This window comes from Talpa occidentalis, unplaced genomic scaffold, assembly GCF_014898055.3.
Source record: "Talpa occidentalis isolate TD23 unplaced genomic scaffold, MPIMG_talOcc4v2.1 talOcc4.10, whole genome shotgun sequence".
Lineage (NCBI taxonomy): Eukaryota > Metazoa > Chordata > Mammalia > Eulipotyphla > Talpidae > Talpa > Talpa occidentalis.
Genome location: NW_023600993.1, coordinates 32,719,709 through 32,732,235, shown reverse-complemented (window position 1 = coordinate 32,732,235; position 12,527 = coordinate 32,719,709). Strand labels below are relative to the sequence as shown.

General features: G+C 44.6%; 1 protein-coding gene across 1 annotated transcript; it reads right to left on the bottom strand.

Moving 5' to 3' along the window:
* Positions 1 to 8,260: 8,260 nt before the first annotated feature.
* TDGF1 (teratocarcinoma-derived growth factor 1) lies at positions 8,261 to 11,945 on the bottom strand. The gene is made up of 6 exons (XM_037501565.2): positions 11,932 to 11,945; positions 10,846 to 10,898; positions 10,648 to 10,743; positions 10,104 to 10,218; positions 9,909 to 10,018; positions 8,261 to 8,816 (listed from the first exon to the last, which is right to left on the bottom strand). Exons 1-6 carry the CDS (start codon positions 11,943 to 11,945, stop codon positions 8,701 to 8,703), a joined length of 504 nt encoding a protein of 167 aa, XP_037357462.1. The 3' UTR covers positions 8,261 to 8,700.
* Between the last annotated feature and the right edge of the window lie 582 nt (positions 11,946 to 12,527).

The window sequence follows — 12,527 nt, the reverse complement described above, 5'->3', positions numbered from 1 at the left end:
GATTTGGTTTCTAGTGATGGTTAAACAGCTGTATACAATTGCCCAAACTCATCAAACTGTATGCTTAAAAGAGGTCAATTTCATTACACATGAGCTAAGCCTCAATAAAGGCAAAGAGAAACTCTCTCTGTCTTTAGACTAGAGAGTCATTCAAGTTCCTGGTCTCTGACCTACAAGGGACCTCGTCAACATTTCATTGGCTTAGTCCACCCCTTCATGGCAATGTGGGTCTCTGTGGGCAGCACTGGTTTCCTGGCTCTAGAATGAGGACAACTGCTCTCCCGTGCAGATGTGACAAGGACAGTATCAGTCGCTGGAAAGCCCTTGGAGAGCAGGGGGTGGTCCTGGGTAAACGCAGGCTGTATTCCCCCATGTGGCCTCAGGGAGAAGCCATCCACCAGGCCCCCTCTATGGAGAGCTTTAGTATGACTATGTCCTGTGCAGCTCTACCACTTCGAAATACCATACCTTCAAAGGCAATTGTGAACTTCATTTTGCTAAGTGACTGTTCACAGAGCACCCCAGCATGTAACATCTTCACATTAGTTAAACAAAACATGTTGAGCTTTGGCCACCTTTGGGGCATCTAAAGGGCACCAGGGGCCCCTCAGGCTCAGGGAGCCAACTGAACAGAAGCATGTTTGTCCGCGTGAGCCCTAATGCTGTGCCAACCATTTACTCTCCCAAGTCTCAGGTTTCTCAGACTAGTAAACCCAAGCTAATGAATACAAGGTTGTTTTTTTTTTTTTTTAATTCTTTAATAAAGAATCTTGGCTCCTACTGGTCATTCTTTGACTGGAGCAGCTCATAATCCAACGGCTGACCAGGCAAGCCACCAGCCTGCAGCCTCCTTGAATATCCAGTGCCTCCTAAAAGCACCTGTTTTGTGATTATTTTTCACATTTCAAAATGCTTCCTAAAGATGAGGGCTTGAGATAGAACAGAGGGCTCCAGTTTCAGATAAACAGAGGAAACACACTCCACCCTGTGTCTTTAAAGGGTGCAGTTCCTGGTCTGGACCCAACCCATAGTTGCTTGAGGATCCTGAAAAGTAAACAGAAGACTAGAATTCCATGAATGACACTGCCTTCCATTTTTAGCCTGGAACCCCGATTAGACTCAGGTGACCTGAAACCCAGAATGGGGAGCAGGGACAGAGACAGCTCCATGGAAGGCCCTGAACCTCAAGAGAAAGCAGACCCCAAAGCAGAGTGGGTGACATTGCTTGTTTTTTTCTTCTCTATTCTCCCAGGAAAAATTTCTAGCTGGGAAATTCCAAAGCGATGAGGCTTGCCCCTAGCAAACAGAATTGACCAGCAGCTGGGCCCAGAGACACAAAACCATGAGGGCAGGAAATCTCGCTCCTGTAGGAGGAGCTGTGGGTCCATGGAGGGGAGCTGACCCTCCCTACTTCTCCTCAGTCCTCTTGACACTTGGCCCCAGAGGTGAGTGCAGTTCCGGGAGTGCACAGCAGAACAGGTAAATGTTGGACCAGATTTCTGGTCAAAGGACTATAAAAGGGGAGGTTGCAGTATTAGAAATGATGGGGGAGACTATAAATCTGGGAAGGGGCTACAGAGATTCCTTTTGTTGCTTATGAACCCCTCCCTAGACTCATCCCTGCGCTGCACATGCATGGATATGATTCCAAACAGCCAACAAAAGGCTTTTTGCTCTTTCTCTTTCTTTTTTAAATTTGAGATATAATTGACATATAACATCATACTCATTCTAAGAGCAGAATAGATTTTTACTGGAACTAAAGGCTGAGCCCATGCCAGCAACTAGAATGGCCCTGGTGGCACACACATCTATCTGGATGATTCTACAAAGCCCTCAGAAGAAAACTGACTTTGAAACCAAAACTCAGAGAAGGCAGCCTGGAATTTGAGTCCTGAGCTCAATCACAGGGATTGCCTGCTGAAACAAAAATACTGACATTTTCCAAAGGATGTAAAAGAGATCCAGGATGTCATAGGTAATATTTAAAATGTCAAGAGTAGGAACCACAGTTACTCAGCAGATGAGGACCAGGAGAATCTCAACTAGTATGAAGAAAGACAAGCAAAAGATGTCAATACAGAAATCACATAGATGTTAAGATTATGTAATAAGCAAAATAGCTATTTAAAAAATTCTCCAAGAAGTGAATGGAAAGAGAGCAAATCTTAGCAAAGAAAAAGAAATATAAAAGAAACCAAACAGGATATTTAGAATTGAGAAATATACTAACTGAAATTTAGAAGAGTCTCATTGGATACGATCATAATAGAATGGAGACAACAAAGAAAAGAGTCTTCAACAGCAATTATCCCTGAGACACACATACACAGAGAAACACTATCACTACACACACACACAGAGCAGAGACCTGTGGGATAATATCAAAAGTTTAATCATTCACTTTCATTGGACACCTAGAAGAAGAGGAGAAAGTGTAGTAGAGAAAAATATTGGAAGAAATATTTGGAAGAAAAATTTCTCAAATTTGGCAAAAGACATGCATCTATAAATTTAAGAAGTTAACCAAATTCTAAAAGTTTAAATGTATAGAAATTCATACCTAGCCACATCATAATCAAGCTGCTAAAAGAGAAAAAATACTGAATTCAGTCAGACTTTCAAAATACATGAACAAAAACTGATAGAACTGGAAGGAGAAATAGACAAATGCATAGTTGTTGATGAAGACTTCATTTCTCTTCTCTCAATAAAAAAAAAAGCACCAAAAATTAGCAAAGAGAAAATCATCACAAATATAGAAAAACTGAGCAACACCATCAGCCAGCTAGATCTAAGTGTAATTCATAGATCTCTCCACCCCCGATGGCAGAACACAGATTCTTTTCAAGTGTACATGAAGTAAACCACAAACATTTCCTAGAGAAGTTCATTGAGTTTAGCAAGGAAGCAGGATATGAGATCAAAAACTAATATATGCTAGCAATGTACAAGTGGAAACTGAAATTAAAAAGCACAATACTACTTACAATAGCTCCCCTTAAATGAAATATTTGGGAATAAATCTAACAAAACCTGTACAAACCATATTTGCTAAAAACTGCAAGATCCTGATGAATAAAAGCAGTCTTCAATAAATGGGGAAACAACATGTCCCTGTGTTAGAAAATTCCATAGTATAAAGATATTAGTTCTCCCCCAATTCATCTACTATTTTTTGCAGCACTAATAGAAATACAAGCTAGATTTTTTTTAATAGACAAAGACAAGCTGATTCTAAAATGTGTATGGAAAGGCAAAGGGATTAAAATAACCAAAGCACTTTAGAAAATGAAGAATAAAATTGAATGAATCATATTAAGTGAGTGAATGGATAAAAAACTGTTAAACATCCATGCAATGGGATACTGTGCAGCAATCAAAAGAACAAATTTTTGATATGTGCAGTTACCTGCATGGATCTCAAAGGTGTCATAATGAGTGGAAGAAGCTACTCTTAAAATGCTATATTCTGTATGGTTCCATTTAGATAATATTCTTCAAAAGACAAAACCATTAAGACTGCCTACGGTTAGAGGTAGAGGGAGAATCAAAATTTGAATTCGAACCCCCTGAGTGCAAGATGAACTTCCATTCCCACACAGTCAAGGTCATTATCCTTTACCTTTGAGATGAATCTGCTGCTGTCTTGATAGGGTGTAAAGGCGAGTGAGAATCACAGCTCTGGGACTTACAAAGGCCAGAGCCTGGTGCTGAAACCTCAGGGTTTCCACCCTATATATGCAGGAGGGAGGAGTAGCAGAAATGCCTTGGCCTTTCAAGGTGACATGCATCAAATTAGTAGCAGAATCACAGAGCTTCATTCCAGGGACAAGATGGCCTCCTTCCCACCCCCTGCTCCCCATGCCCACTCAGGGGCAGGCAAGCTTCTGCTCTGGCAGGTCCTGCAGGGCCCATGACTTGGCGAGAACCAGAGTTACTGTTTAGAGCATGCTCGGGATTATCTGTGAGCACGAACCCGCTGTGCATCAGGCAAAGCTGCCCTTCACCCCTTTGGGGCTAAAGGAGCCCAGGATGGTGTGACAAATCACACTTTGGGGTCACTTTACAGGATGACTTAGAGAGGCATGTTGTCCTATGGAGCTGCTAATCCATGCTTGGAACTCAGTGGTGACATTTCACAGCCTGCTTAGAGTGTCGCTGGCGGGGGGCCGCCTTGGGGGTGCAGGGGGGAGTCTGTCTTCCAGTAAAAGCCCAGAAACCATTTCAAGCAGCATGTTGCATTCTTGGGTTAAACATCTGGAGTGTGCCTCATCTGAGAACAGTTGGGTGGTCCTCAAACCCTGTTAGGCCACTATGGAGCATGCTTGTAACTTACATGAGTTGCCATCTCCATTACACAAGCCTAGGGCAGTGAGGGAATGCGGAAGCTGTGGAGGTATTTTTATTTATTATTTAAAATGGTCTTTATTGAGGAATAATGATTTACAACACAGTATATGTTTAGGGGTCTAGTGTCATACCTCTGCAAGTGCATGCTCTCACACCACACCCACCACCCAAGCACCAAAATCTTCCACCATAGTCCAGTGATCTCCCTCATTGGAGGTATTTTAATAAGTCTTTTCCCTCCCAATGTGAATGCCTAATGGAGAGCAGAACTAGATCATGCAGTTAAATGCAAACCAAAATCACAATGAGATTTCACCTCACACTATGTAGAAAGTCAAGAAAAAAGTGTTGGTGAAGATGTGGAACTCTCATCCACTGTTGGCAGGAATGTAGATTGGTACAGCCACTTTGGAAAACAGTATGAAATTCCTCACAAAATTAGTAAGGGAACTACCATATGATCCAGAAATCCTAATTGTGGATATTTATCTAAAGAACAGGAAAACACTAATTCAAAAAACCATAAGCATGTTTATGTTCATTGCAGCACTATTTATTTTTATTTATTTTATTTTTTAATTTTATTTTTTTATTTATATTTGACATCATTCTTCCATTTGTAGCACTATTTATATTAATCAAGATATGGAAATAACCCAGGTGCCTGAGGATGAATGAATGAATGGCTTAAGAAGACATGGGACACATGCACGGTGCAATACTGTATAGCCACAAAGCGATGAAACTTGCCATTTTTCAACGACATGAATGGAACTTGAGAGAATTAAGTGAAATAAGTCTAAAGGAGAAAGATAAATACCATATGAATTTCACTCGTGTGGAAAAAAAGCAAAAGCAATAAAACAAACATAAGAAAAACAAACCAAACCTTTAGACCCTTGCAACAAAACAGTGGCTACCAAAGGGAGAGGAAGCGGAAGGAAGATGGTGGTAGATGGTGATTGGACACTTGGTGGTGGGTGTCATGGGAAATGTACTGTTTCTCACCATACTCCTGAAACCTATACAGTGCTGTCACCTAATGTTACCTGAATAAAAAGAAAACGAAAAGATTACGCTTTGCACAAGGTAAAAGTTACAAAATTGATGGCCTGGGCTCGTCTCTCACCTGACCTTTCCACCCCTTTATGGATTTGATCCATGTTCTATAACCTTTGGATAAAGTGGCCTTTCGGGCAGGGAAGGACGCCAGTTGGGGCGCTGTCATGGATTACATCAGCATTTGCACCCAGTCTTCCCTGTCATTCTCCAGGGAAAAATGAAGAGTAGGGGAAGATTCTATGGCAGTGCCATGGGGACATTATTTTGGGCAAAGGCTTTTTGGGGTCTCTCCAGACACTAAGAATGAGGCTGCTGAGTCCAATCACGTATGATCTAGCACATCCTTCACTTTCCTAGGGCTACAGCTGGGGTAAGGCGGAGGTGACCGCAGGGCAGCCTCCTGACCCGTCCTGGGATTGGCATCCTGGAGGGGGCCAGTGAAATGACAGTGAAGGGCCCTTCCCTCTGCTCTGCTGCCAGGACATGGGGAGTGAGGACATGTGGAGGTCGAGGCTCCCTGATGCCCTGAGTTCGTGAGTGACCCGGCACTGGCCATGGCTGCAGCTGGGCGACCAGTGGGTGATACCAACAGTCAGGCTGACGGCCTCCACTGTCCCAGCAGGAACTTGTTCTCTCCAGGCTCCCCCAGTGCCAGACACCTGTGTCTCCTGGGCCCTAATCTCTCAGGTTTATAGGAGGAGCAGTGGAGGAACAAGCTCCAAGCCAGTGAGGGAAGCTCAGGGTAAAAGGCGAGTTTTTCCAACTTCACCCTGACTTCCTGAAGAGGGGCTGCTGGGAACCAGGAGTGGAGCAGAGCTGCCTGTGAACTTAAAAAAGATGGAGCACAGGTGGGCTCCCTCTTGGCTGGCTTCCTGCTCGCCCTGGTCTCAGCTGACACCATCTGTGGTAGGACAGGGACAGTTGGGACACGTGGCGACCAATAGATTTTATTCTCCTTTCTTAGCTCTCCCTTTCCTCAGTCCATGTTTAAATAAGTCCTTTTCAAATTCCCTTTTTCCCTTGTCTCTGTGTATCTGCTTTTGTGTCCTGTCCTGTATTTATAAGCATGTGGGTGAGGACTCACAAACCAGGTCACCCCCTTTTCCCTGGAGTTTGCCTAGAACAGGTTAAGGTTTTTATGGTGTTAACTGATTATTAGGGTGTGTGTGGGGTGTGGAGGGGCTGGAATGTTTGGGAGAGTCCAGGGTGAGGATGCGGCTCTGTGCTGGCCTTGAACTCACTCATCCTTATTCATCTGTAAAGTTAGGGGTAAAGTTAGGGGTTTTAAGGCCTCTCCAGCTAGGAGGTGGTTTCAAGAAGTGCTACTTGTCTCATAAGGATGATATTCAATGGTAAAGCTGCTGTGAAAAACAGTATGTTGGCACTTCACATAATTAAAACAGATGCCTCATGACTCAGCAATTCCTCCAGTGAGTATAAACACAAAAGAACAGAAAGAGGGACTCAGATACTTTCCCATCATGTTCCTAGCAGCGTGATTCCCAGCAGCCCAAAGGTGAAACAACTCAAATGCCTGCTTGCAAATGAGAAGCCTTCCTTTCATACTCAGAATTTGTTTTGTTCCTAAAATTTCCATGTCTTTAAATTTACTTTGGTAAGTTGGTAGGTAGGAGAAGAAATGTAACATCTGTTGAGAGCCTATTTTTTTTTTTTTAAAGATTTATTTTTATTTATTTATACAAGCACTGGGTACAGTCAGAAGCGCGGGAGGGTGAGAGAATTCACCAGAGCCAGAGTGGGGAGCAGAGCAGGCAGAGGGTCCAAAGCACACTGCTGAGGGGAGCAGCGGGCAGCAGGAGAGGGCGGCAGGAGAGGTCTGCGCGCTTCTGGGGTCCGGGGAGCAGCAGGGGATCGAACCGGCAGCTGCACGCAACTTTGCAACCCAGCGCTCAACCGCTGGGCCACCGGGGAGGCCCCTCATTTCACTTAATTCTAACACAGGTTGTAGGTTTTAACCCAGGATTGCAGATTGGGAATCGGGACCCATGCCAGGAAATGGCCAGCCCTGCCCTCCACCCTGGATCAGTTATCTCCACATTCTGAGTTCTTTGGGGTGTCCCTCACTGCTTCCTGCTTAGTTTCACCTTCTTTCCATTACAAAAAATCCCACCCATTTTGAATTTTGCATCTGCCAGGGAAGATTTGTAAAAACATGAATTGTGGATTGAGCAGTACTTAATAAAAGCAAATCTTGTCCCTTCCAGTGGAGAACATGTACCCAAGCCAGAAACAAAATGATGCCACAGTTGAACACCTGGCTCCAGACTCTTCCATATGAAAACAGATGTAATGTACCCACACCATGGAAAACACAAGAGGGAAAAGATCCAAGGCCACAAAGAACTAGCCACCACACCACCTAGAAATAACCACAGCTCACCTTTTGGTCAATATATTCTTCATTTTTACTGGGCATCCTTATATGCAACTTATTTGAAAAATGGGTACCACAGTACATAATTTTATTGTCTGGTTCACAACTAAAATACATTAACATTTTCTCTTCTATAGCAGTTAAAATAATTGCAAAGTGTAGAAAACATAATTAAGAATTCTTGCTGGGGAAATTTAGAAAACATTTTTCTCCAAGAAGACTTCATTCTTTTTATATATTGAGAAAAAAGGAAGGTGCTTGTTTCATAGCTTTTCTATGGATGATAGAAACTTGCCCTCCAACTTAGCTTTTTAACTTGCTTCTCATCATCTTCATCGCTTAAGTAATCCTCTATTTTTTCCAATCTGTCTCCCATTTACTTCCTCTTCTCTCCGTAGCCTGCCTGGTGCACCCACAACCTCCCCTTACCCCAGCATCCTGGCCCTCAAATCAACCCCTCCCCTCTCATTTACTCTCCTTAAAGATGCTTCCTTTCCTTTTCTTTTCAAGATATTGTCTTGATTGATTTGAAAAGTCTCTATTCAAGACTTCATCCTCAGCTTCACATTAGGATTAGCCTGAAAATCATCTGAAGATAGTATTTAATTGTTTAAAACACAGGAAGCCTTTGGTAGAGTTACACTTATCGAGAGAGGCAGGACTTGGGCACAATGCAGATAAAGCAGATATAGCTTACTTTTTAAGTTAGTTTTTTGGGGAAGGGCAGGCAGAGGAAAGTAACTGGTACCTCGAGGAAATGTTAGGGACCGTTATGAAAATGTATTCACTATTTTAAGGCAATTAAGGGGTCATCTCTCAGTCTGGACCCTGGAGGGACAGCCTTGACTGGCCGTGACATTTGCATGACAAATGTTGCAGGTAAATGTAGATCAACAGTAACTTTGTACAGCCAGGCACAGGCCAGCCAGCATTAGAGTGGTGCACGCAGACCATGTCAGCTCTGGTGTCCTGGAAGCTGCGAGGCGCTCATCCATCACAGGACCATCTGGAAGGTAGGGACACTTGATCATTTAAAGAAATCCCTCTGGCAATTTATCCTGCTGCCCACACACCTGTCATACCCACATGAGCCAAAAATCATCTGGGCCTCATATTTGACGAGTGGAGGAGGCTTATGGGATCCACAGTGCTGACTATATGGAATTCAGAGTCCCCTGAAAAAAAATCTTTCAGCAAAAGTTGCTGTGGACCTACTGTTAACTTGCTCTTCCAGGGGCCTGGCTCTAAGCCTGGCACCCTCCCCCGCCAGCTGTGGGTGGGGCAGTTGCTCAGGCTAAGATGACCAGGAACCAGCATGTCTGGGGAATCAAGTTCCAGGAAAAAAATAGAAAAGACCCAATCCTCGCCTGGGCCAGGGGTCCCATCTTGCACTCAAACGAAGCATTTGCTTTCAATTCTAGCATCTACAGTTGAGAACTATGAGAGGCTCGGAACTTGGGTGTCCTGGAAATCTGAGTCAGGTCAGGTCAGGGAGGGAAAACCCTCTCCCTTGCATTCTCCTCTAGGTCCCTGCCCTTCTGTTGTTTCCCTCAAATCAATAAACATGAGTAAGGAGAAAGAGTCCCGAGACCAACGCGGGGAGTGGGGGTCCCTGCAGGGTCCTTTGGGGTTCATGAAGAGATTCCTAAAGAACAAGAGTGGGGTCAAGTCTCTGGTGGAATTTAAGGGCATTTTGTGTGTCCCCAGCAATGCTGTTGGGGTGGGTGCTGAGCTGTTCCCCGGGATGGTCTGGGTCTCTCTGCCCAAAGGGAAGGGACATGGGAGAGCACTTCTTGGTGTTTAAGAGACAGGTCTTGTTTATTTCCCTTTTCTGAGTTCATATAATATAAAATGTCAATAGAGTTGAATAATTCTCCATCAGAGAGGCAGCACAACTAGGCACATTTCCAGGAAAGAGATTGCCAGGAGGCCAAGATGACTATCCTGTCTGGTGTTCCTGGCACTTTTACTAGCAGAACTTTGGCTGCCAGACTTCTGAAACCCACGAGCAGAGGGGACCCCATTAACTCGGTGCCCATGGTAGGGGGAAACAGGCAACAGACTAACCCAGAAGGGCACAGGAGGGGTAGCCACTTACCACAGCCGGGCAGGAAGGCCTGAGAGAAGCAGTGGAGCTGGCCATGCCAGCATTTACACATGGAGCACCTCCTGGGCAGCCAGGTACCGTGGGGTACAGGCCCACAGTTCCTGAGAGTAAAGGGGCAGAGTGATACGTATGTATTTGAAACCCTCTCCTTCCATTTCTGCCCCCCTACCCCCACCAATGGCTTACTCTTTGTGGACATCATGCTCGCAGTTTCGCCCATAAAAGGAGGGGGGGCAGGCACAAAAGGACCCGAGCATGCAGGTTCCCCCATTCAGACAGCAGGTTTTGTTTAGCTCCTTACCTGAAATGTAAGAAGAGGTGGCTGAGAGGGTGGGGAGGATGGAAGAGCTGAGTTCCCTTAGACCAGCAAAGGATAGTACAGCACTAAGGGCTTGATGGCCCTTCCCTGTTAGTAGAAGTCTAGAATGGTGAACTGCACAGGACTAGACTGCTTTTTCAGTGTTCCTTTTGCTACCCGTGCCTTTGAGCGAAAAATCTTTTTCATGCACAGGCCAGTGGTGGTTCTGGCTGTGCCCAGTGCGAAGTGAGGCCAGAGGAGGGAATCTGCATACTGGAGGAGACGTTTTGCCTCCACAGATAAGACCGGATTCTCACTCCAGAATCGGGTGCCCACTCTCATTGGTGAACAAGTGTCAGTGAGATGCTGAGGAAGCCCACGGAGGATAGTATAGCGATACCACAGTGGAACTAGAAAGTAGGCAGGTCTTACTGTCCTGGATTCCCATGGACGGCACAAACTGGGAAGAACGAAGATGAGTGGCAGGTTCCTCTTGGGGCCCAGTGCTGTCACTTCTGAAAGCCAGACCTGTGTGAAGTGCAAATTCACGGTGGCCCAACAACAAAATAAATTCTTGGAGTCAGTCTTTCAGGCCAAATGAAAATTGGTCAAAGGAACAAAGTTTCTCACCTGCAACTAATCCCAAACCAAACACTTTGGAAATGACCACAATCAACATCACACTGGGAAGAGGAAACCAGACATCAGTTAGCAGAACAAAGCAAATAAAACCTTTTGTTTAACACCTGGGTTTTCTCATCACAAGACCATAGAATCCAAGAAGTTGAGTATCTCCTTTCTTTTTCCTTTGTTTTTATTTCATTCATTCATTCATTTATAAAGATTTATTTATACATGCACTGGGTACAGTCAGAAGCGCGGGAGGGCGAGAGAATTCACCAGAGCCAGAGCGGGAAGCAGAGCAGGCAGAAGGACCGAAGTACACTGCTGAGGGGAGCAGCGGGCGACAGGAGAGGTCTGCGCGCCATGCGGGACCCTCCTCCGGTGGCCGGGGAGCAGCCAGGTATCGAACCGGTGCTGCAGAGGCTGCGCAACCCAGCGCTTAACCGGGGAGGCCCTTCCTTTGTTTTTAAATGGCTGACTAATTCATGTAACAGCCTAAAGAAAAATGATAATAAAAGCCACCCAACACTCAATATGAATATTACTTTTCAATCTGAATTATTACTTCTTAGGCTCTATCCTCAATGCTCATAATTTTAAGTAGAGATACTTTTCGTGTTTTCTCACGTATTTTCCTCTGCACATTGTTTTCACATAAGAATTTTAAAATGGCTGTTTGACAGTCTATGTAACTGATCACATTTTATAAACGATTTTGTTTAAACCAGTCATTGAAAGATTTTCAGGTTAAAAAAAATGCCCCCATTATCCTTAATGATTTTGCAAATATTGTACCTGTTTATACCTTTGATCTTTTCAGAAGCAGATTTTTAATTTGGTTGCAATACTGACCTTTTCTTCTACAAGAGTAGGGAAACACTAGCCATTTCATAGGCAGAGCCACTAACCTGAACGAAACGGTTAAATATTAATGGCCGAACGGAATATAATTGTAAGTGGGAAGTTCCAAGTCTTTTAGGAAAAACAGAAGCACATTTAGCAGTTTTGAAGGCTGAAAAAGAGAAAATCAAGTAACAGGTGTAGAACATGATTTCCTAAGCTGCGAAGTTCACGTTCCGGATGGGCTCTTACCTGCAGGGCTCCATCTTCCTGCGTCCGCAGTCCCAGTGATGCGGGGGGTGGGGCGGCGGCCTGTTAGTGTGGCTTTAATTCGCCGTCATTGCCCAAACACCTGAAGGAAAACGTCAGTTACCTGAAGTGAAAATGGAAATTTAAAAAGAAAAATATGCCCAGGAGTCATAGGCTTTCCCCAGCGGGTGTTTGGAGAAGCGGGGGTCAGGATGTTGGGGGGGGGGGGGGAGCTCTTCAGGGTTGGGTCCTAAGGAATGTTTTAACCCTAAGCCAGGGACTCAGCTTTCCCGGGGACCCTCCTCCCTCTACAGCAGATCCCTGGGGTGCAAGGAGGGCTCTCGGGAGGGCGGGGGAGGGTTACTGTGCTTATAACCCCCAGGGGTGGAGGGTAGAGCTGTGGAAACAAAGAGAGAATGGAAAAGGAGGAGTCTTGTAAAATTGTGGTTAAGTAGCCCTACTGTGGCTATCGTTAATTTCCGGTTACAAACATCAGATTTACTCTTTTCTGGGAGGAAAAAAAAAAGAAAAAGCAAGTCAATGGCTATTCAGTTGGTGATTCCAGTTTGGAGGAGAGGTGAAAGCTAATTGCTTTAATC